This window comes from Salvelinus sp. IW2-2015, linkage group LG15, assembly GCF_002910315.2.
Source record: "Salvelinus sp. IW2-2015 linkage group LG15, ASM291031v2, whole genome shotgun sequence".
Lineage (NCBI taxonomy): Eukaryota > Metazoa > Chordata > Actinopteri > Salmoniformes > Salmonidae > Salvelinus > Salvelinus sp. IW2-2015.
This window is the reverse complement of record NC_036855.1, coordinates 61941822-61967585: the sequence shown is the minus strand read 5'-3', so window position 1 is coordinate 61967585 and position 25764 is coordinate 61941822. Positions and strand designations below refer to the sequence as shown.

General features: G+C 42.4%; 1 protein-coding gene and 1 pseudogene across 1 annotated transcript in view; both read right to left on the bottom strand.

Moving 5' to 3' along the window:
- The window catches only part of LOC111974213 (differentially expressed in FDCP 8 homolog), a 17798-nt gene extending 2370 nt beyond the window's left edge, over positions 1-15428 (bottom strand). The window contains 13 exon segments of the mRNA XM_024001864.2: positions 3-112; positions 259-399; positions 7695-7775; positions 8303-8416; positions 9245-9288; positions 9291-9314; positions 9317-9370; positions 10039-10203; positions 10547-10688; positions 12849-12998; positions 13230-13327; positions 15318-15337; positions 15339-15428. Coding sequence (XP_023857632.2) covers positions 3-112; positions 259-399; positions 7695-7775; positions 8303-8416; positions 9245-9288; positions 9291-9314; positions 9317-9370; positions 10039-10203; positions 10547-10688; positions 12849-12998; positions 13230-13327; positions 15318-15337; positions 15339-15424 — 1229 coding nt within the window. The 5' untranslated portion in view covers positions 15425-15428.
- Positions 15426-25764, bottom strand: part of LOC111974453 (tubulin beta-4 chain-like) — a 15749-nt pseudogene continuing 5410 nt past the window's right edge.

The window sequence follows — 25764 nt, the reverse complement described above, 5'->3', positions numbered from 1 at the left end:
ACCTGTGGAAGACAGCAGAGCAGTCGTGGCACACTGAGGTGTGGCTGTCAAACGGGAACAGGATGTCTCCCTCCTTACACAGCTCACAAACAAAGCCTTTGGCTTGGCACCGCTGGAGAGGTCAAAAGACAGGGTACAGGTCAGTATCACAGGTCTCTACAGCTCAGTAAAACATCTGCAGGCTCAATTGGTTTTCTCCCCAGAATGATGCCTGTTCTTCCTCACCTTTGTGATAGACAAGTACAGTATAAAACTCACGTCACAGTCCAGTTTGATGTGCTTGGCAAAGGTAGTGTGGATCTCTGTGAGAGAGCAGCTGAGTCTGCCACTGGAGATGTCAATCAAATCCTGCAGCGAGTACATGTCATTGTTCTCCACAAAGTGCTGGCGATCATGGAGCTAAGAGAGGACGGGAGATTCAAATATATATAGAGAGAGAGGGAACTGACACATTTCCATGTCCATTAAATTAGGTTAACTGACTTTAAACCAACTGAATGTTAATTCACATATTGAAATAACTAAAAGCATTGCCTGAAATTTGAGCACCTTTCCCTGTAAAAACAAACCCTTACTTGGGACAATATTTTCATATGCATATGAATATTTAATTTGCATATGAACTAGAATAATCCCCTCTTGCTGTATGTATCATATACCATAACTGCTCACAACTAAGCAGACATACATACACACACACGGAAGTTTACATACACCAAGGTTGGAGTCATTAACTTCTTTGGGCTGCAAGCCCGAAGTCGGGCACAATATGACAACAGCCGCGCAATGTGCAGGGCGCGAAATTCAAAATATATTTTTTAGAAATATTTAACTTTCACACATTAACAAGTCCAATACAGCAAATGAAAGATAAACATCTTGTGAATCCAGCCAACATGTCCGATTTTTAAAATGTTTTACAGCGAAAACATCACGTATATTTATGTTAGCTCACCACCAAATACAAAAAAGCACAGACATTTTTCACAGCACAGGTGGCTTGCACAAAACCAACCAACCAAGAACCAACCAAACTAACCAAGAAACAACTTCATCAGATGACAGTCTTATAACATGTTATACAATAAATCTATGTTTTGTTCGAAAAATTTGCATATTTGAGGTATAAATCATAGTTTTACATTGCAGCTACAATCGGAAATAGCACCGAAGCAGCTAGAACAATTACAGAGACCAAATTGAAATACCTAAATACTCATCATAAAACATTTATGAAAAATACATGGTGTACAGCAAATGAAAGACAAACATCTTGTGAATCCAGCCAATATTTCCGATTCTTTAAGTGTTTTACAGCGAAAACACAATATAGCATTATATTAGCTTACTACAATAGCCAACCACACAACAGCATTGATTCAAGGCAACAGTAGCGATAGCGACAAAACCAGCAAAAGATATTAATTATTTCACTAACCTTCATAAACTTCATCAGATGACAGTCCTATAACATCATATTACACAATACATATATGGTTTGTTCGAAAATGTGCATATTTAGAGCTGAAATCCGTGGTTATACATTGTGAAAACGTAGCAAATATTTTCCAGAATCTCCGGATATATTTCTGACACTCACCTATTCTGACCAAATAACTAATCATAAACGTTACTAAAAAAGACTTGTTGTACAGCAAATGATAGATACACTAGTTCTTAATGCAATCGCCGTGTTAGAATTCTAAAAATAACTTTAGTACGGCATGCAGCTTACGTTATAGCGAGACAGCGCCAAAAATCAAGGCGGAAAACGCAACAACACATTTGACAGAAATAGGAAATAACATCATAAATGGGTCCTACTTTTGTTGAGCTTCCATCAGAATCTTGTACAAGTGGTCCTTTGTCCAGAACAATCATCGTTTGGATTTAGAATGTCCTTTTTCCCTCTCGAATTTGCAAGCAAAACTTGCCAAGTGGCGCGAAGCTGTCCATCGTCAACAAACGCAGAGAACGGAACACGCCAAAACTCCCGAAAAAAATTCAATAATCTGATTAAACTATATTGAAAAAACATACTTTACGATGATATTGTCACATTTATCAAATAAAATCAAAGCCGGAGATATTAGCTGTCTATAACAAAAGCTTTTCAGAAGCCAATGCGGAAGTCCTTTCCGCGTCTTCCTGAACAAAGGAAATTGGGGTCCTGTCATTCCAAGCTCTCTCTTTTGACCATAGAAATATATATACACTCCATTTCACCTCTCACAGCCTATTGACATCTAGTGGAAGGCGTATGAAGTGCATGTATACTAATAGATTTCAAGCAAATGATTAGGGAGGCCCTGGAACAGAGCCTCGATTTCAGATTTTTCACTTTCTGACAGGAAGTTTGCTGCAAAATGAGTTCTGTTTTACTCACAGATATAATTCAAACGGTTTTAGAAACTTGAGTGTTTTCTATCCAATAGTAATAATAATTTGCATATTGTACGAGCAAGAAATGAGTACGAGGCCGTTTGAAATGGGCACCTTTTATCCAAGCACCTCAATACTGCCCCTGCAGCCATAAGAAGTTTTAAAACTCATTTTTCAACCACTCCACAAATTTCTTGGTAGCAAACTATACTTTTGGCAAGTCGGTCCGGACATCTACTTTGTGCATGACACAAGTAATTTTTCCAACAATTGTTTACAGACAGATTATTTCACTGTATCACAATTCCAGTGGGCCAGAAGTTTAAAAACACTAAGTTGACTGTGCCTTTAAACAGCCAAGACCTCAGAAAAAAAAATGTAGACCTCCACAAGTCTGGTTCATCCTTGGGAGTAATTTCCAAACGCCTGAAGGTACCACGTTCATCTGTACAAACAATAGTACGCAAGTATAAACACCATGGGACCACGCAGCCGTCATACCGTTCAGGAAGGAGACGCGTTCTGTCTGCTAGAGATGAACGTACTTTGGTGCGAAAAGTGCAAATCAATCCCAGAACAACAGCAAAGGACCTTGTGAAGATGCTGGAGGAAACGGGTTCAAAAATATCTATATCCACAGTCAAACAAGTCCCATATCGACATAACCTGAAAGGCCGCTCAGCAAGGAAGAAGCCAAAACCGCCATAAAAAAAGCCAGACTACGGTTTGCGACTGCACATGGGGACAAAGATGGTACTTTTTGGAGAAATGTTCTCTGGTCTGATGAAACAAAAATGGAACTGTTTGGCCATAATGACCATTGTTATGTTTGGAGGAAAAAGGGGGATGCTTGCAAGCAGAAGAACACCATCCTAACCGTGAAGCACGGGGGTGGCAGCATCATGTTGTGGGGGTGCTTTACTGCAGGAGGGACTGGTGCACTTCACAGAATAGATGGCATCATGAGGTAGGACAATTATGTGGATATATTGAAGCAACATCTCAAGACATCAGTCAGGAAGTTAAAGCTTGGTCGCAAATGGGTCTTCCAAATGGACAATGACCCCAAGCATACTTCCAAAGTTGTGGCAAAGTGGCTTAAGGACAACAAAGTCAAGGTATTGGAGTGGCCATCACAAAGCCCTGACCTCAATCCTATAGAAAATGTGTGGGCAGAACTGAAAAAGCATGTGCGAGCAAGGAGGCCTACAAACCTGACTCAGTTACACCAGCTCGTTCAGGAGGAATGTACCAAAATTCACCCAACTTATTGTGGGAAGCTTGTGGAAGGCTACCTGAAACGTTTGACCCAAGTTAAACAATTTTAAGGCAATGCTGCCAAATACTAATTGAGTGTATGTAAACTTCTGACCCACTGGGAATGTGATGAAATAAATAATTCTCTCTACTATTATCCTGACATTTCACATTCTTAAAATAAAGTGGTGATCCTAACTGACCTAAGACAGGGAATTTTTACTAGGACTAAATGTCAGGCATTGTGAAAAAACTGAGTTTAAATGCATTTGGCTAATGTGTATGTAAACTTCCGACTTCAACTGTACATATCTACTTCCATTTCCCCGTACCCTTGAACATCGACTCAGTACTGTGCATTCATGTACACTGAACAAAAATAAAACGCAAATTGCAACAATTTCAAATGTTTTACTGAGTTACAGTTCAAAGGAAATCAGTCAATGGCTATGCGAAAAACGCTGGATATTGGCGGGAACTGGAAAATGCTGTTGTATGCAGGCCATAGACTGGAACATTTTCAGCCTCCAGGAATTGTGTACAGATCCCTGCAACATGGGGCTGTGCATTATGCTGAACCATGAGGTGATGGCAGTAGATGAATGGCACGACAATGGGCCTCAGGCTCTCGTCATGGTACCTCTGTGCATTCAAACTGCCATAGATAAAATGCAATTGCGCTCAGTCTGTAGCTTATGCCTTCCCATACCATAACCCCACCGCCACCAGCAAACCACTCACTCAATCGACACCATACACACTACACTGTCTGCCATCTGCCCGGTATAGTTGAAACCGGGATTCATCTGTGAAGAGCACACTTCTCCAGCGTGCCAGTGGTTATTGAAATTGGTTACGATGCCAAACTGCAATCAGATCAAGACCCTGGTGAGGACGTTGAGCATGCAGATGAGCTTCCCTGAGATGGTTTGAGAGTTTGTGCAGAAATTCTTCTGTTGTGCAAACCCACAGTTTCATCAGTTGTCCGGGTGGCTGGTCTCAGATGAACATGTAGGTCCTGGGCTGGCGTAGTTACATGTGGTCTGCAGTTGTGAGGCCAGTTGGACATACTGTCAAATTCTCTAAAACAACAACTTATGGTAGAGAAATTAACATTAAATTCTCTGGCAACAGCTCTGGGGTGACATTCCTGCTGTCAGCATGCCAATTGCACACTCCCTCAAAACATCTCTGGCATTTTGTTGTGTAACAAAACTGCACATTTTAGAGTGGCCTTTTATTATCCCCAGCACAAGGTGCACCTGTGTAATATTCATGTTGTTTAATCAGCTTCTTGATATGCCACACTGGTCAGGTGGATGGATTAACATGGCAAAAGATAAATACTTACTAACACATTCATGCACAGCATTTGAGAGAAATATGCTTTCTGTGCATATGGACAATTTCTGAGATCTTTTATTTCAGCTCATGAAACATGGGACCAACACTTTACATGTTGCGTTTATGTTTTTGTTCAGTATTTACAGCCAAGCTATCATTGCTCATTGTGTATTTATTCCTTGTGTTAGTTTTTTTCTATTATTAAACATACAGTACCGGTCAAAAGTTTGGACACAATTACTTATTCAAGGGTTCTTATTTGTACTATTTTCTACATTGTAGAATAATACTGAATACATACAAACAATGAAATAACAGATATGGAATCATGTAGAAACCAAAAAAAAGTGCTAAACAAATCAAAATATATTTTATATATTTGAGATTCTTCAAATAGCCACCCTTTGCCTTGACGGCTTTGCACACTTGGCATTCTCTCAACCAGCTTCATGAGGTAGTCACCTGGAATGCATTTCAATTAACAGGTGCGCCTTGTTAAAAGTTAATTTATGGAATTTCTTTCCTTCTTAATGCGTTTGAGCCAATCAGTTGTGTTGTGCAAAGGTAGGGGGTATTGTTAGGGTTCGTTCCTTACGTCCTTCTTTGTCAATCATTGGTTCATTGGTGAAATTAGCATTATGACAATATCTTTAATTAAATCATTCAAAAACCTTTATTGATGCAATTGCAGACAGAAGTTGACAAACAGGAACATAGCACGCATGTTTCTGAGTAAGTTCTGCCCCCACCAAAAGGACTCCAGTGGTTTTATTAAACCCTAAGTGGCGCCCTGGCGACGTCACTACCTATATCATCATCCTCTACTCCTGGGACCAAAACCATGCCTACAAAGCTGTATAAACAGGGCCCTTATTGTTAGCTAAACACTTAGCAGTAAATGTCCCCTTCCCCCAAAGTTGACCTATTGTGGAATGTTTACCTAGTCTTATCTCCTTCACTCGCCTGCAGAGTTCTGTCTAAGGGCCTCTTTATAATGAGGCAGAAAAAGAGAGAGAGAACTAAAATACAAATGTAGAACAATACAAAATTTCTACAATGACTATATATTGTTAATCAGCAGTCTAAAACCCTATAAATGTAAGGAGGGAGGGGTCTTTTAACCCCTCCCCTTCTATTAATATAACATAAGCATAATCAATTATTCTAATTCACCAAACATTTGTACAGCCCCAATCATGACCCCTAGGTAAATCCTAACAGTATACAGAAGATAGCCCTATTTGGTAAAAAAACAAGTCCATATTATGGCAAGAACAGCTCAAATAAGCAAAGAGAAATGACAGGCCATCATTACTTTAAGACATGAAGGTCAGTCAATACGGAACATTTCAAGAACTTTGAAAGTTTCTTCAAGTGCAGTCGCAAAAACCATCAAGCGCTATGTTGAAACTGGCTCTCATGAGGACCCCACAGGAATGGAAGACCCAGAGTTACCTCTGCTGCAGAGGATAAGTTCATTAGAGTTATCAGCCTCAGAAATTGCAGTCCAAAAAAATGCTTCAGTGTTCAAGTAACAGACACATTTCAACATCAACTGTTCAGAGGAGACTGCGTGAATCAGGCCTTCATGGTCGAATTTCTGCAAAGAAACCACTACTAAAGGACACCAATAAGAAGAGACTTGCTTGGGGCCTGGAGTCCAAATTTGAGATTTTTGGTCCCAACCGGGTGTGGGTGAACTGATGATCTCCGCATGTGTATTCCCACCGTAAAGCATGGAGGAGGTGCTTTTCTGGTGACACGGTCTGTGATTTATTTAGAATTCAAGGCACATTTAACCAGCATGGCTACCACAGCATCCTGCAGAGAAACGCCATCCCATCTGGTTTGGGCTTAGTGGGACTATAATTTGTTTTTCAACAGGACATTGACCCAACACACCTCAGGCTGTGTAAGGGCTATTTTACCAATAATTAGAGTGATGGAGTGCTGCATCAGATGACCTGGCCTCCACAATCACCCGACATCAACCCAATTGAGCTGGTTTGGGACGAGTTGGACCGCAGAGTGAAGGAAAAGCAACCAAAAAGTGCTCAACATATGTGGGAACTCCTTCAAGACTGTTGGAAAAGCATTCCAGGTGGAGCTGGTTGAGAGAATGCCAAGAGTGTGCAACGCTGTCATCAAGGCAAAGGGTGGCTATTTGAAGAATCTCAAATATATTTTGATTTGTTTAACACTTTTTTAATTACTAAATGATTCCATGTGTTATTTCATAGTTTTGATGTCTTCACTATTATTCTACAATGTAGAAAATTTTAAAAAATAAAGAAAAACCCTTGAATGAGTAGGTGTTCTAAAACTTTTGAACGGTAGTGTATATATATTTTCTTTATTGTATTCTGCAATGTTGGGAAGTAAGTAAACATTTTACTTGGTCTACATCTGTTGTTTACAAAGCATGTCACAATTTAAACTTGATATGATTCTTATATCAGTATGTTATTAATAAAAAGGCCAGAGAGTGGCGCTGTTGCAGCACATACTCAGCCATGACATCAGCAAAAATTGGTTCCTCTGGGTTGTTTAACAATACTGCTGCAAGACCCTTATGCAAGGCACTGGATGCAAATGCAATGTTCTTTATACAGAGATTGGAATGTGATATTTATGTGATGCTATGGCTGTGGCGAAGATGTCGTAGGGGTGTTGGGATGATGTTGTGTTGATATTGCGGCGATGTTGCTGACCTGCAGTAGCAGCCGTGCCTCCATGGCCTCCTTACAGGTGATGAAGTAGGGCTTCATCAGTAGGATGTCCTGACGGAGCTTCTGCAGGGAGGAACACATTCACACACTAGCCATTAGTCACACCCTGATTCCATGGGCCAATGTCAGACACAACATGTTCTATGGGAAATCGCTTTTGAATGTGCCCCCCACTCCATATTTCTAATTTCATGGAACTATCTGATGAAGCTAGTTCTTTTATATACCATAAACAAGTGTCTTTCTTCTCTGGCCTGACAATCTCCCCAATGACAGAAACAGCTGTCTATCTGCCTCAGTATTCTAATCCCTCACCACAAAACACACTGGCACAAATAGAACTGCTGACTGGTGAGAATCTCCTGAAAACAAAAGCCTGGTATACTGCGTGATAGTACAGACAAGGAAGAGCTCCCAAAACAAGTTCTATAGCAAACCCAGACTTCATCCCATTTTATGGAGTGGAAATGGAGTGCAAGACAAAACCAAAAACTGTACAAAAAGACAAAACCACATTTTAATGAATTTATGTCACAAACATTCAGTACACACTATTCATGCAGAGTCCCTGTTGCTGATATGTCAYCTACCCTGATCTCCACTAGTTCCTCCACAAAGTTGAAGAGCAGTGGGTTGACCTCCCTCAGTTTCAGTACAGGCCTGGGTATCATCAGGGCCAGGTAACGCATGGAGGAACGACATACCTGACCAGAGAGCAGGGGACACACTGTTAGAGATAGAACTACACAGAATGCAAATAGTCAAACACAGAAGCTAAGAAAACACAATAGTGTTTTAATGTGTTCTGTCTCCATGTGATACACTGTGATAGGGTTCTATGCTCTCAACATCATAGGATCATTATTATTCCTGGCTTCAGGCCTGGTTCTCCAGTGATTTTTATCCATTACACGGTCACCAAAGGAAACAGCGGTGCATTCTCTTACCAGCTGCTCATCATGTAATATAATGTAGAGTTTGTTGAAGTTCCTGGTTGTGTAAACATCATGTAATATAATGTAGAGTTTGTTGAAGTTTCCTGTTGTGTAAACAATCATGTAATATAATGTAGAGTTTGTTTGAAGTCCTGGTTGTGTAAACATCATTAAGTATAAGTAGAGTTTGTGAAGCTCCTGGTTGTGTAAACATCATAATATAAGGTAGAGTTTGTTGAAGCTCCTGGTTGTGTAAACATCATGTAATATAATGAGTTTGTTGAAGCTCCCTGGTTGTGTAAACATCATGTAATATAATGTAGAGTTTGTTGAAGGTTCCTGGTTGTGTAAACAATCATGTAATATAGTAGAGTTTGTTGAAGCTCCTGTTTGTGTAAACATCATGTAATATAATGTAGAGTTTGTTTGAAGCTCCTGGTTGTGTAAACATCATGTAATATAAGGTAGAGTTTTTGAAGTTCCTGGTTGTGTAAACATCATGTAATATAAGGTAGAGTTTGTTGAAGCTCCTGTGTGTAAAAGATCTATTATGATAAAGGAAAAACAGTGTGCAATTAGCATCTCTCTCTTTGGTACCTTGCGTGGCTCAAACTCCCAGTTGTGGATGACGCGTGCAGGATGACAGCGGTGTCATTCCAGTGGCAGTGCTGCAGTAGTACTGGCCCGTGTAGTCACACTGCCTGGCCTCGCTGGGCACGCCCCCTACAGGACAACACAACACAGTGCAGTGCAGCATGGGGCTCCGTGAGGGATTACGACACCATGCCACACAACTCTCACTCAGAGACAACTCACTGATCATGCAACTAACACTGTCACACAACACTCACTGACACATTACGGAAACATATATTTTCCTAACCACAACATAATTAAACTCTTAATGAGATACTACAATTCAGCATAGCTTTTGATTTACATTCAACATCTCCCAGGGAGGAGAATCCTGGCAAGTAACTATTGCTGTAACTTTTAATATCACATTACACTATCAAAGCTGATTTTAACTCTCCAAGCTCGATGTGAGTGCATTAGATTAGCAGGCTGAGTTAAGCACCATCTGTTATATTAGCATAAGAGAGTGGATGAGAATGACTAAGTGCTCTAGCTAAATCTCTTTAGATCCACACAGAGGAACACTAATACTTATTGGGCTCCAGGTTTACCTTGTACAGTACAGTAGTTAGTCACATTAGTCTGTGAGAGGAGAAGAATGTCCACACAGCCCATTGACCCAGAGGTTAGGCATTGCTTTTATAACTGTGATTGTTTAATACAACAAGGGTCCATAGACATCATGCCCATATATTTCAATTTGTGCTGACTGCTAATTGGCTATCAAGTCGGTCTCATAAAGGCTGAACACTCACTTAGTGACACAGGCATGCGGCACTCAGCACAGCGGTAGTCCTGCCGGTCCAGCCCGATCTCTGGGCAGATGCTGAGCTCGTACGCTGACTGGTGGCTGACCTTTGACCTCACGCAGGGCTTGTTGATGAGGTTCAAGCACTTGCTATGGCAACGGTAGTAACAACCTGCGAGAGGGGCAGGGGGACAGAGATATTAGTCAACAGCAAATTACCCTTTTAAAATGCAATATGTGACTTAAGATTCTGGAGAGAAAGTTGGCCATACGGTACACCAATTCAATTTCTCTCTCCAACTCAATTAATTCACCAGGGCCAACGTCGACCAGAGGAGAACAGAAGGTCTCAGGAGGGCAGTGTTGCCTAGCAACTGAACGCTATTCAGTTTTGGTTCTTTAGCAATGCTCTCTTTCATATGTTTACCCAAGTTCAGTCATACAGCTGTAACCGTTCAGTGTCCATGAGGTTTTACCACCGAGAACATTTTGGCTTAGTTTTAATGCACTCCCACCTGTGCAGGTGTACCAGGTCTGGATGAGGCCCCAGATGATAGTGCTGCACTTGTCACACGTCTGTTTCACACTCTTGCTCTTCTCCTTGGAGAAACGATGCTCCAATAGTACCCTCAGGTTTGGCTCATCCTCTTCAGGGTCCTGTTGAGTGACAAGGAGCAGAGTCAATCAGAACGCAGCACAAGAGCACAGCATTGTGTCAGAGACCTACACTACAGTCTGTTATTAATCAACTGGACGAGTTCACTGCAGCACTTTCAACCCACTCATTCTCACAGTGTGTGAATGACACCAAAACAACCCATATTTAAAACAATTCAGGCAATCCCAGCAGAATCCAGACACTGCATGAGCTATAAGGTGTGGTTTCACATGATTTTTTAAAGTTAAAATGTGACAACCACAGAGAGAGACTGACATAAAATGAGGAGACATGGACACGAAGACCAAAACAAGACGTACATTGCCTTCAGAAAGTATTCATACCCCTTGACTTATTCCACATTGTGGTTACAGCCTGAATTAAAAATGGATTAAATGGATTTCTTTTCCTCTCACCCATCTAAAGACAATACCCCATAATGACAAAGTGAAAACATGTTTTTAGAAGGTTTTGCAAATGTATTGAAAATGAAATACAGAATTCTCTCATTTACATAAGTATTCAGACCCCTGAGTCAATACATGTTAGAATCACCCTTTGCAGCGATTACAGCTGTGAGTCTTTCTGGGTAAGTCTAAGCGCTTTGCACACTTGGATTGTACAATCTTCTAAAAATTCTTCAAGCTCAATAAAGTTGGTTGTTGATCATCGCTAGACAGCCATTTTCAAGTTTCCATAGCTTTTCAAGCTGATTTAAGTCAAAACTAACTTGGCCACTCTGGAATATTCAATGTCGTCTTGGTAAGCAACTCCAATGTATATTTGGCCTTGTGTGTTAGGTTATTGTCCTGCTGAAAGGTGAATTTGTCTCCCAGTGTCTGTTAGAAAACAGACTGAACCAGGTTTTCCTCTAGGATTTTGCCTGTGCTAAGCTCTATACCATTTATTTTTATCCCAATTTTTTATTTATTTTTATAATCACTAGTCCTTGCCGATGACAAGCATACCCATAACATGATGCAGCCACCACCATGATTGAAAATATATAGAGTGTTATTCAGTGATATGTTTGGGGCAAACAGAACACAACACTTTGTATTCAGTGCATGAAGTTAATTTCTTAGCCACATTTTTTGCAGTTTTACTTTAGTGCCTTATTGCAAACAGGATGCATGTTTTGGAATATTATTTTTCCGTACAGGCGTCCCTTCTTTTCACTCTGTCATTTAGGTTAGTATTGTAGAGTAGCAACAATGTTGTTGTTCCATCTTCAGTTTTCTCCTGTCACAGACATTAAACTCTAACTGTTTTAAAGTCACCATTTGCCTCATGGTGAAATCCCTGAGCGGTTTCCTTCCTCTCCGGCAACAGAGTTAAGAAGGACACCTGTATCATTGTAGTGACTGAGTTTATTGATACAACATTCAAAAGTGTAATTAATAAGTTTACCATGCTCAAAGAGATATTTTAATGTCAGATTTTTTTTCTTACTCAACTACCAATAGGTGCTCTTTGCGAGGCATTGGAAAACCTTGCTGGTCTTTGTGGTTGAATCTGTGTTTGAAATTCATTGCTCGACTGAGGGACCTTACAGTTAATTGTCAGTGTGTGATACAGAGATGAGGTAGTCATTCAAAAATAATGTTAAACACTATTATTGCAGACTATTATTCAGTCCATGCAACTTATGTGACTTGTTAAGCAAAGGTGTACTCCTGAACTTATTTAGGCTTGCCATAACAAAGGGGTTGAATACTTATTGACTCAAGACATTTCAGCTTTTCATTTTTATTTAATTTGTAAACATTTCTAAAAACATAATTCCACTTTGATATTATGGGTTATTGTGTGTAGGCCAGTGACACAAAATCTCAATTTAATACATTTAAATTTAGGCTGTAAAACAACAAAATGTGGAAAAAGTCAAGGGGTGACTACTTTCTGAAGGCACTGTATGTTACACAGTAATATTGTATTGACATTTACAGAGGTAGTGAATGATTTGTGAATGGCTTTCATGCATACACAGTTCATGTTCACAAGTAAGTGCTCTGAATAATTTTTTTTTGTTGGTCGACTCTTCTACGTAGATATGACTACTGCCATCTACCTCCCATGACTAATTCCTTTCCCCCTTAACTCATGGCCTCTGGGTAGTTCAATACTTCCCTCCAGCCTCCCCTCTCCCCTGGTCTTACCTTGAGCTCCTGTAGTTTGAGGCGTAGGTGGATGAGTTTGACCACAGTGTCCTTCTGTCTCTCTGAATGCTCAGGCAGCTCCAGGATTAATCTCTTACACTCCTCTATGGCTATCTTCAGCTGCTCAATGTCCAACGCTACAAACGAGCCCTGCACGGGGACATACAGTAAAAACACACAAACACACATAAGTCCATGCATGAGCAGACACGGGCACCAAATCTCACATTAACACATACTGATTGCCATTTAAACTGCACATAGACAGACAAATGTATCCATCACAGTTGTGTTTTCACTAAGAATTACTTTTCATGCAACCACACCGACTGGTCAGTGGTTCACCAACATCCAAAATGGCCGTATAAGGATTGTTCTTACGACAGGTCGAGAGAAGTGGTCCTCTGCCAGTCCCAGGTCCATGGCTCGGTCCAAACTTTGGTTTCTGCTCTTAGAGGAGAAGAGCTCAGGTCTCAGCTCTGAGGAAAGACAGACAAGAAGTACTGTAAGCATTGTTCTCTCACACACACACACACACACAGTAAAGCTCACGCACGCCCACTTAAACCTCACACACAACCTTTTACAGAACACACATTTGTCTAAAAGGAGTTTCACCCTCTGAGTGGGTAAAGCAGTCACAAGATACTGTTTTTATACAAATACGTGCTCTGTTTAAAACCAGAGGGAAACAGGGAAGGACTACTGCCTTTGAAGTGCTAAAGGTTGCTAGGTAACAGACTTAAGGCTATACAGCCTCAAGATTAACAGGCAGATATGACTAACCTAACAGTCCCACTGTACGGATGTGGGTATGGATGTGGGCCAGACATCAGCTTACGCTCCAATTTACACCTCACCTATTGGATTTAACAAAGGCTATCTTCCTTATTTGCAATAATCTTATTCTTCTTCGTAAAATTATTTGGGACAAGTTTATGCTACTTCATTGAAGTACAAAGAACTTAGAATTATAGTACAAAGGCAAGTCATGGCAGATAGAAGCTTTATTCTCTGACACCAACTCAAATGTGGGTTTCTGTATTATCAGACTAATCACACAGATCAAAGCAATCTGACAATCTGATAAAGAAATTCTCCTTGGTTTATCTCGGCTCCCAACTTCAGCACCAGAGCATACACAGTTCAGCTCTTCAGTCTTTAAATCAAACGGAGTGCTGGTAGGCCTGGGGGCATGTAAACTGATCAAATATTTAAAGCCTTAGAGGAACCAGAGAGAGGCTTTAAGCCATTTCGTGTGGTTTTGTGCCAGGGTACCAGATATTGGCTGAGGGCTAGCCTCTTTGAAACGCTAAGCTTCTACATCTCCAAAGAACACTTCCTGATAAAAAGCTGCTTCCCAAAGCTTTTACTTTTGGCTGTAACAGACGCCTCAACACAGTAAGAAACGGATCAATTAGGCCTAAAGATCCCGAGGGACAAGATTCCCCTCCTATCATCATAAAAAAATATATATATTATGAAAATACAGAGATGCTACATGTCACGTGCTATTAAATCAGCAGTTAGCCTGGACCACAAACAGATGTCTACCCCCAGCAATAAGCATTTTGGATGTCTAACAACTGACTAGTTCCTCAGATAGACCTAAAGCTAGAACATATCATTACAAACAAACAACATTCAGCAGGTAGGAGTCTCAAGTTAGCCTGTATCAAGTAAACCCATAGCTAATCTCACTATCTAGGCCTGCATTTTGTTTGTACCTGCATACACCTCAGATGACATCATGGTAGCGAGAGACAAGATATCCTGAGTCGCTGGCTGCCAGAGAGAGCTGGAGGCAGACAGATGCAGCTGAAGCCTAGACAGTGTTCTAGTGAACTGAGCTAAGTGTAGGCATATGATTACAGGAATCGTTCTGAACCACAGTCCCACCTAATGCTCCTGTCTCAGTTCCTCTCATTACTTTTGGCCCACAACTACAGATCCAGGGTCAGTTGAGTTGTTGATGAGCTCATAATGGTTAGGGCGCTGTTGCAAGAGTGGTACTAAATCAGATATTAAGCAACTGAGATATGGAAAAGACAGCAGCCTTCCTCTTTCAGTCTATGCTGTTGTTTAGCTGTACAGTCAGTCACATCATTTCAAAATGTATAGATTGTTCCATCTCTTGCAGACTATAGTTCTGCAGACAAAGCTTGCTCTGGTACAGGTTGCAGCTCTAAACTTTCAGATGCAGACTGGCTGCATAGACAACATGAACTGACTTCCCACCAGGCTACTGCACTACTCCATCTTCAATAAGAGACTGCTGCAGTGTCATCAGGTTGTCGGCTCATCCATTCTCCAGGCCTTTGCTGAGATGAGTAAAACACACAGAATCTGCCTCTGCATTCTCTTTTCATCACATGGCACTACATTCAGCACTGGTGTTAATTCATTTCACATGTATAGTGGGACCCATCAATGAACTAGGCTACTATTCAACCCGCCAGTCACACTCACCATCTCGAGAGGGGGTTTTACCCCTGGGGGCCGCCCTCCTCCTCACCCCGATCAAAGGGGTTGAGGCGGGCTTGGCGAAAAGAAGCAGGTCTCTCATGATATTCCATCTCACCGGCTCATCTGAAGACACACAACACATGGGCAAACAGTCATGAACCAGAAGGACAAGAGACACATGGACTTGGCTACATCGTCCCACCAAGCAACCCTCAAGAGAAAGGGGGAGGGGGGGGGGGGTCAAACTCGCTCTAACTTGACACTCCCTCAAGGACAGAGTGGTTATTTTCTATCCAGTCAATATGGCTGTACTGACATTTATTGCTTTGGAATTTGATCTTCCCTGTTTTATAGATGAAGGTGAGCTACCATAAGCATGAGGATATGGGTACAGAGAATTGGTACACAAGCATGGTTGATATGCCATGTTATGATGACTTGTAGGGATCAGATATTGACACATCTAATATGCATTATCTTAGACACATAACCTTAGCACAGTCATCAGAGCTGCAGGATCAGCTCAGATGAGCGACTGCACTGTCTGAAAACAAGCAAGACTCCCATTAAAAGTAATAGTTTAGAGGGTTGTCACTGTTTTTGCTTTGATTTATAGCCTAAACATGTCCTCAAACACTGACGTAAACTCACCCCATTCCGTACAAATGTGCGCAACCGCAACATTCAAACAAGGCTACAAAGAAAACTAATGGGACTGTAGCGACTGTGTTGACTTCAAAATCGGAGGTGTGAACTAGGTTTCTATTCAAGCGTTGATCGACATGGTAATGGCTCTATAGTATTGGAGAAAAGTTGAAAAAACGGACCCTCCGTTACATCGTGACGTGTCATGTCGTAACGTACAGCACTCATAAAGCAACTATTTCTGTCTTACAATCTCTCTCCACCAGGTGTAGCACTTCTCTCATTGTTTAAAAACAAGTAATGGACAGTGACGGGGGTAAGGGGGGATACCTAGTCATTTTTTGCGTCATCATTGCATGCCATCATCATTCTCAAAGCCGCTGTTTACTTCTAAGATCACTTTAGCACCGCCCTAAAAACCCGATTCAAATTCGACACAAACCTTCAAATAGGTATGTAATGACACATTATATAAACTCTTTATAGTGTTTAATTTACATTTTAGAGGCGATAAGTTGGACAGATCGAGTGGAAAAAAGCAATTTTCCCACACAACATCTCTCCTTCTCACTATCACGCATTAGTTTCGCTTCCCCACACGCCATTTTTAAAAAGACCCGACGGGGCTCATTGCCTGCTTGAATTATGCAGAAACGGGCAGCGTTTAGGTCATCTAATTGATTCTGTTGGAAAGGGGAGAAATTGTGCTTTACAATGGTATTGACATTACAGTTGATCTGGAAGTATTACGTTTTTTGGGCGCTAAAATAAGGGCAATTGTACGGACCAAGGCGATGTACGAGTTTACGTTATATTTTATTATTTTACATGCATTTTAGAAGCTATTTTATTAGAGGTGGACCAAGTCACTATTATTTGAGTCACAAGCAAGTTTCAAGTCACAAGATGAGCCTCGAGTTGAGTCCCAAGTAGAACGGTTCAAGACTCGAGTCAAGTCCAAGTCGTGCATTCTACGAGCAAGTCAAGTCCAGTCACAAGTTTAAGTCAAGTCTCAAGTAAAAAAATAACTATACATGCAAACGACTTGTCCAACTACAAATCTTTGTCTATCTATTGAGGCTACCAGACAGCCCTTTCCATTATTTTGTCTAGAACACATTTTGACTAGCCTATGGAATAGTAAAATAGGGACCTTGTAGCAGTCATAAGGGCATGACATCAGCAGAAGACACGTCAACGTGCTCAGAGTGTAGACTTATTTACATGTCTTGGTGATCCAATGGTGAAAGCCATATCATACAAAATATACGAGTAGATTTACCAAAATATACACAGGCAATAGCCCAAAAGAAATAGCCTCTGTATCAGGCTTAACCTGTCCTATCTGAACGGACACAGGTCGAGGGCAAGACTGTACACCCTCCCCCTGAGAAACCAAATCTAACAGGAGCTCAAACAGGTAGGCCTACATAATATAAGCGCTTGGCCTGCATAATATAAGCGCTTGGCCCCCAAGACCATACAATTACCCAATTACAACCAATAAACTAGTTCTACAATGTAAAAGGCAATTTCCACATCCATTGGTACATTCGTCTTAATCAGACTTAATGATTATTCATGATATTTCAACCCCATGCATACATGAAACAATCATTTGTTCACACAACAAACATGACAGAGTCATAGGACACAGACACACAGAACTCCGACATAACCCAGGGAATATGAACAAAGGAAACCATACATTGAATTAAAAAAACAGAACTTCTACTTCATGAGTCTTACGAACGTTAATATGCACTATACACATCCCGCCAACTCAGAGTAAGAAATGGTTGGCTAAATGAAATGGTATCAATCGTATGTTAATCAAACCAGAACCATACAATGTCTACGTGTTGCAATAAACGGTATGGGGATAGAATGATGAAACTTGAGCAATTATTGTGGTATTTGATGGAATATAGATTTACCTCATAGGGCCTATGCATTTAAACGTGTGAAAGCAACAGCAAACATTTTAACAACAGGAAAAAAGCGCTCTTCACTGGCAGGTAAGTGAATAGCCGCGCAGGAGGCTATGGTGCGTCTTCGCCACAGTAATAATTCATTTGAACAACAAATTCCAAATGCCAGCTTCATAAGTAAATTACCAATTTCAAGCAATTGATACATACCAAAACACCAGTAGGCATATGATAAGAAGTGTTGCCTCATTGCTGGTGAGTTTACAAAGTAAACCGTTAATATTCTTGATCACCACATTGTTTTGGAGCTGCATATTTATCGTCTCTTTTGCGCTGCACTCGATCGTATAGTGAGTGGTACAGCAAATCATCAATCGCTTCGCTAGCTCACCCGACCTGTGTTGATTGACAGTTTGCTGGTCCAATCAGAGTGCCGAGTGTGCGTTTCACTAGCCAATCTGTTGCAGTTTTTTTTGCAAGGGCGATGCTGCGGCTACTGCCTCTGGCTACGTGTAGAAGTCAATCCACAGTATAATCTGTGCCACAAAATATTACAAACCTGGCCAGATAATTTTTATTCATAAATCTCAGGTCAAAGTCTAGTGCGATGCTCCAAGTCAAGTCATTTTTCTTTTCTATCAAGTCATCAAATTTGTGACTTGAGTCAGACTCGAGTCCAAGTCATGTGACTGGAGTCCACAACTCTGCTTTATACAGAAAATTGGTATACAACCCGTATAATTCCATTACAATATTTTAGGTCGACAATAACTATCTTAAACAATTTGATATCACATGCCATACTTTTATTTTGCTGCATACCTAAAATCCGGTATGTTTCTACTGCCATGTATTCAATTTAGACTGTTTTGGATATCTCCCTGACAAATATGGCTGCCATATCACTCCATACTGGAACTACAAAGGTTTCTGACATTAGCCCTCTATCTAGTAATTTAATAGTATCTCAACTAGCTAGTTAGCTAACGTTACCTACAAAACGAAAGGGTAGCACGTAAGAAGGTTCCGAGTTTTAAAACATTGGAAGACTTGCATGAGCCAGGTAGCCAGTAACTATAAACGGCAATGTTATCAACAATGTTAGCTATGAAAACTAAAATCACTGTAAATATTAATCGCCAGCTTGCTAGTAAAACAGTCGTTAGCTTAGCTAGCTTACTTGCTAGCTAACATTCCCTAGACAGTTTACTTACCCCATTGTCGACCTTCAAACAACAAGATTTCATCCGTATATGATTGATGTTGGACACTTTGAACGCTGTGCATTCAGTTTTCTTCGCAAATATATCCTGTATCCTTGGGTTCTCTGTCATCACCATCACACAGAATGATTCCAATGTTTTTCTCTGTGTCAGCGCAGGAATACTTATTTGCAGCGATACCTCGCGGGAAATTTATGTAACAACAACCATGACTGGTGTTTTGCAGGCAATATTGGTATGCACTTGATGCATGCGTACATGATACAACATTCATAAATCAACCTGGATAACGTGGCATTTTGTTTCTTGAATCACTAGCTCTATCTCAACGCCTCAAAAAAAGAGCTACACAAAATCTGAGTAGCATTTGGTGAAGATTGCTTAGGGACAGTGTTTTTTTGTTCATTGTCTGCTTGTTTAAAACCAACAGGGTCATCGTCAGCTCATGAATGCCAGAGCAAGAAAGGAAAAGATGAATCTTGCATTTGTGTTGGGGTCATTATAGAGCCACCTCTCAAGTAGCTCTTCTTCTCATCTCTCCTCTATAATGTGTTAACAGAACTAGATATGGCCTTTACTTTGCTAGCAGTGTCAAATACTTTTCCTCTACCATTTTTGGCAGTGTTGTCTGGGTATCGCTTCCTTACTGTGCCCCTCTATTATCATCCTTCCTCCTTGTTTCCTTTGGCAGGAGAGAACAAATAGATACATCTTCCTCAATGGTACTATCTAATCTAATTATTGCAACTGTTGCACTGAAGTCTCCCAATTGTTGCGGGATCTTGCTGCTGGATTATCTAAAGCAGGAAGCACCAGTGACTCGTTCAATAAAGAAGTGGTCAGATGACGCAGATGCTAAGCTACAGAACTGTTTTGCTAGCACAGACTGGAATATGTTCCGGATTCCTCCGATGGCATTGAGGAGTACACCACATCAGTCACTGGCTTCATCAATAAGTGCATTGACCACATCGTCCCCACAGTGACAGTACGTACATACCCCAACCAGAAGCCATGGATTACAGGCAACATCCGCACTGAGCTAAAGGGTGGAGCTGCCGCCTTCAAGGAGCGGGACTCTAACCCGGAGACTTATAAGAAATCCCACTACGCCCTCAGACGAACGATCAAACAGGCAAAGCGCCAACACAGGACTAAGATCGAATCGTACTACACCGGCTCCAACGCTCGTCGGATGTGGCAGGGCATGCAAATGATTACAGACTACAAAGGGAAGCACAGCCGCGAGCTGCCCAGTGACACGAGCCTACCAGACGAGCTAAATCACTTCTATGCTCGCTTCGAGGCAAGCAACACTGAGGCATGCATGAGCGCATCAGCTGTTCTGGACAACTGTGTAATCACACTCTTCAAAGCCAACGTGACTAAGACCTTTAAACAGGTCAACATTCACAAGGCCGCTGGGCCAGACAGATTACCAGGACGGGTGCTCCGGGTGTGCTGACCAACTGGTAGGTGTCTTCACTGACATTTTCAACATGTCCCTGATTGAGTCTGTAATACCAACATGTTTCAAGCAGACCACCATAGTCCCTGTGCCCAAGAACACTAAGGTAACCTGCCTAAATGACTACAAACCCGTAGCACTCACGTCCATAGCCATGAAATGCTTTGAAAGGCTGGTCATGGCTCACATTAACATCATTATCCCAGAAACCCTAGACCAACTTCAATTTGCATACCGCTCAAACAGATCCACAGATGTTGCAATCTCTATTGCACTCCACACTGCCCTTTCCCACCTGGACAAAAGGAACACCAACGTGAGAATGCTATTCATTGACTACAGCTCAGCGTTCAACACCATAGTGCCCTCAAAGCTCATCACTAAACTAAGGATCCTGGGACTAAACACCTCCCTCTGTAACTGGATCCTGGACTTCCTGACGGGCCGCCCCCGGGTGGTAAGGGTAGGTAACAACACATCTGCTACGCTGATCCTCAACACTGGAGCCCCTCAGGGGTGCGTGCTCAGTCCCCTCCTGTACTCCCTGTTCACCCACGACTGCATGGCCAGGCATGACTCCAACACCATCATTAAGTTTTCAGACGACACAACAGTGGTAGGCCTGATCACTGACAACGACGAGACAGCCGATAGGGAGGAGGTCAGAGACCTGGCCGGGTGGTGCCAGAATAACAACCTATCCCTCAACGTAATCAAGACAAAGGAGATGATTGCGGACTACAGGAAAAAGAGGACCAAGCACACCCCCATTCTCATCAACGGGGCTGTAGTAGAGCAGGTTGAGAGCATCAAGTTCCTTGGTGTCCACATCACCAACAAACTATTATGGTCCAAACACACCAAGACAGTCGTGGACAGGGCACAACAAAGCCTATTCCCCCTCAGGAAATGAAAAAGATTTGGCAATGGTCCTCAAAAGGTTCTACAGCTGCAACATCAAGAGCATCCTGACTGGTTGCATCATTGCCTGGTACGGCAACTGCTCAGCCTCCGACCGCAAGGCACTACAGAGGGTAGTGTGTACGGCCCAGTACATCACTGGGACTAAGCTGCCTGCCATCCAGGACCTCTATACCAGGCGGTGTTAGAGGAAGGCCCTAAAGATTGTCGAAGACTCCAGCCACCCCAGTCATAGACTGTTCTCTCTGCTACTGCATGGCAAGCGGTACCGGAGCGCCAGGTCTTGGACCAAAAGGCTTCTCAACAGCTTTTACCCCCAAGCCATAAGACTGAACAGCTAATCAAATGGCTACCCAGACTATGCATTGTGCCCCACCAACCCCTCTCTGTTTATCATCTATTCATAGTCACTTTAACTAATCCTACATTAACATATTACCTCAAATAGACCGACTAACTGGTGCACCCGCACACTGACTCTGTACCACCTGTACCACCTGTACAGTTGAAGTCGGAAGTTTAAATACACCATAGCCAAATACATTTAAACTCAGTTTTTCACAATTCCTGACATTTAATCCTAGTAAAAATTCCCTGTCTTAGGTCAGTTAGGATCACCACTTTATTTTAAGAATGTGAAATGTCAGACTAATAGTAGAGAGAATTATTTTTTTCAGCTTTTATTTTTTTCATCACATTCCCAGTGGGTCAGAAGTTTATATACACTCAATTAGTATTTGGTAGCATTGCCTTTAAATTGTTTAACTTGGGTCAAGTGTTTTGTGTAGCCTTCCACGAGCTTCCCACAATAAGTTAGGTGAATTTTGGCCCATTCCTCCTGACAGAGCTGGTGTAACTGAGTTAGGTTTGTAGGCCTCCTTGCTCGCACACGCTTTTTCAGTTCTGCCCACACATTTTCTATGGGATTGAGGTCAGGGCTTTGTGATGGCCACTCCAATACCTTGACTTTGTTGTCCTTAAGCCATTTTGYCACAACTTTGGAAGTATGCCTGGGATCATTGTCCATTTGGAAGACCCTTTTGCGACCAAGCTTTAACTTCCTGACTGATGTCTTGAGATGTTGCTTCAATATATCCACATAATTTTCCTACCTCATGGTGCCATCTATTTTGTGAAGTGCACCAGTCCCTCCTGCAGTAAAGCACCCCCACAACATGATGCTGCCACCCCCGTCCTTCACGGTTGGGATGGTGTTCTTCTGCTTGCAAGCATCCCCCTTTTTCCTCCAAACATAACGATGGTCATTATGGACAAACAGTTCTATATTTTGTTTCATCAGACCAGAGGACATTTCTCCAATAAGTACGATCTTTGTACCTATGTGCAGTTTCAAACCGTAGTCTGGCTTTTTTATGGTGGTTTTGGAGCGGTGGCTTCTTCCTTGCTGAGCGGCCTTTCAGGTTATGTCGATATAGGACTCGTTTTACTGTGGATATAGATACTTTTGTATCTGTTTCCTCCAGCATCTTCACACGGTCCTTTGCTGTTCTGGGATTGTTTTGCACTTTTCGCACCAAAGTACGTTCATCTCTAGGAGACAGAACGCGTCTCCTTCCTGAGCGCTATGACGGCTGTGTGGTCCCATGGTGTGTCCCTGGTACTGCTGGTACTCTGACACCAGGTCGTTCATGTTGCTCTCTGCCTCGGTGAACTCCATCTCATCCATGCCCCTCTCCGTGTACCAGTGCAGGAAAGCCTTGCGGCGAAACATGGCAGTGAACTGCTCGGAGATGCGCTTGAACAGCTCCTGGATGGCTGTGTTGTTCCCGATGAAGGTGGCGGACATCTTGAGACCGCGGGGCGGGATGTTACAGACGGCCACTTTGACGTTGTTGGGGATCCATTCGACAAAGTAGCTGCTGTTCTTACTCTGGATGGCCAACATCTGTTCGTCCACCTCCTTCATGGACATCTGACCACGGAACACCATGGCCACGGTCAAGTAGCGTCCGTGACGCGGGTCGCAAGCGGCCATCATGTTCTTGGCGTCAAACAACTGTCTGGTGAGCTCAGGCACAGACAGTGCATTGTAGCACGCACTGCCACGCGCCGTGAGGGGGGCGAAGCCAGGCATGAAGAAGTGCAGACGGGGGAAGGGGCACCATGTTGCAAGCCAGTTTGCGGAGGTCAGCATTGAGCTGGCCGGGGAAGCGGAAGGAGGTAGTAACACCGCTCATGGTGGCCGACACCAGGTGGTTGAGGTCTCCGTAGGTGGGCGTGGGGAGCTTGAGCGTGCGGAAGCAGATGTCGTAAAGCGCCTCGTTGTCAATGCAGTAGGTTTCGTCTGTGTTCTCCAGCAGCTGATGGATGGGAAGGGTGGCATTGTAGGGCTCCACCACTGTGTCTGATACTTTAGGGGAGGGCACCACGCTGAAGGTGTTCATGATGCGGTCAGGGTACTCTTCCCGGATCTTGCTGATGAGCAGGGTCCCCATGCCAGAGCCTGTGCCCCCTCCCAGGGAGTGGGTGAGCTGGAAGCCCTGGAGACAGTCACAGTTCTCACATTCCTTCCTGACTACGTCCAGGACTGAGTCAACCAGCTCTGCCCCCTCTGTGTAGTGACCCTTAGCCCAGTTGTTACCAGCTCCACTCTGACCTATAGGGCAACAACACACTTCAAGATAGAGCTTCAGCAGTTATCAACGCTGCATTTGTACAGGAGCTACACATTTACATGTTTTAATGACATTTGGGAGCATTTACTGTAAGTAAATAAAAAGCAAATGTCTTTAATGGAAATATTACATCAAACTATTTATGTTGTTAGTGATTATTACAGCAGAGACTGTAAATGGCAGATTGTGGTTAGGCAGTAACAGCCACTCTTCTAATGCTATCACTGAGCACTGTGGCCATATTTAACCCACATTGGATAGAGAGATACTGACCGAAGATGAAGTTGTCTGGTCTGAAGAGTTGTCCGTAGGTCCCAGAGCGAACACTGTCCATAGTTCCTGGCTCCAGGTCTACTAGGATGGCCCTGGGGACGTACTTAGAGGCTGGGGAGAGACAGCAGATGTTGTTGTTACCTGCAACGCCCTAATAAATACTACTGTAATTCACAGTCAAGTTCAGTACAATAGGATTAAAGTGGATATTCTCAAGTCTAGATAAACCCCAAAGAGTGAGAGAGTGTTCAACTGAAACAGGTCATTACAAGTATTGAGCAACAGGCTTTTAGTGTTGTGTTGTTTTTTGGGCTTGTGTAGATGTGTATTTAGTTCCACTATCAGACTCACATGAGGCCTCATTGTAGTAGACACTGATCCTCTCTCCAGCTGCAGTGGGGAGTCGCCCTCATAGTTCCCTGTAGGGCTGATGCCATGTTCATCACTGATCACTCCCAGAACTGCACAACACAAAGACACAACATTACCAGTAACACATAGTTCTATACAAGCAAAGTAGATGGAAACTTCTAGGCAGATTTATAGTCGGGACCATATTGAACTATCAATGGGGTACTTGGAGGTGAAATTAGTGGGGGGCTCTAGTAAAAACTGTGGGCCAATGTAAGTTGGGATAGTGGGCATCTAGGCTTTGTCTGCCATCCGTCCTGGGTTCTGCTCCATGACCCCATTTAAGCCAACAGTTAGTCCAGCTGTCTCCCCCTTCCCCAGGGCCTTGGGCTGCAAGACTCATACTGAGGTAGAGGCCCTCTCAGAGGGGACAGACTCCATCTGGAGAGGATCTCTCTGCTTCAACACTCACACATACATACATATGCCTGCACACACCCAACACATACAGAAAGTGTGTTGCTAGGTAAAAATGAGGACACTGCCTAATGTAGTTAAAATATGTATACTGTCACTGAGTATATAGCCCAGTGTGTGTGTGTGTATCAGACAGAGAGACAGACAGAGACCTATGAAAGTCTAAAATAGAAACCAGACAGACCCCGCAGGCCCACACAGTCATCACTATCAAGGGCAAACACAGGACACGTACTTGAAGGAGGATGCCAAATGGACAATTTTCTAATCTATGATTTGATATGGCCGTTTTACTGTGCTAATTCTCAGTTTCTCATTACTATGCAATAGAAGGTCCTTATCAGCAAAAGTGCTGTTCTCCTTTAAGCAAAAAACACCATCTGGGCATTCACTAAAAGCAGACAACCAAAAAGATACTGTGCCACAATAACAATGGTCACTCAAAGCCCGCATTTCAATCCCATATTGGTATCAGTGTGTTAACCCATATCTGTGGTCACTCAACAGCCAGCCAGATGGAGTGAC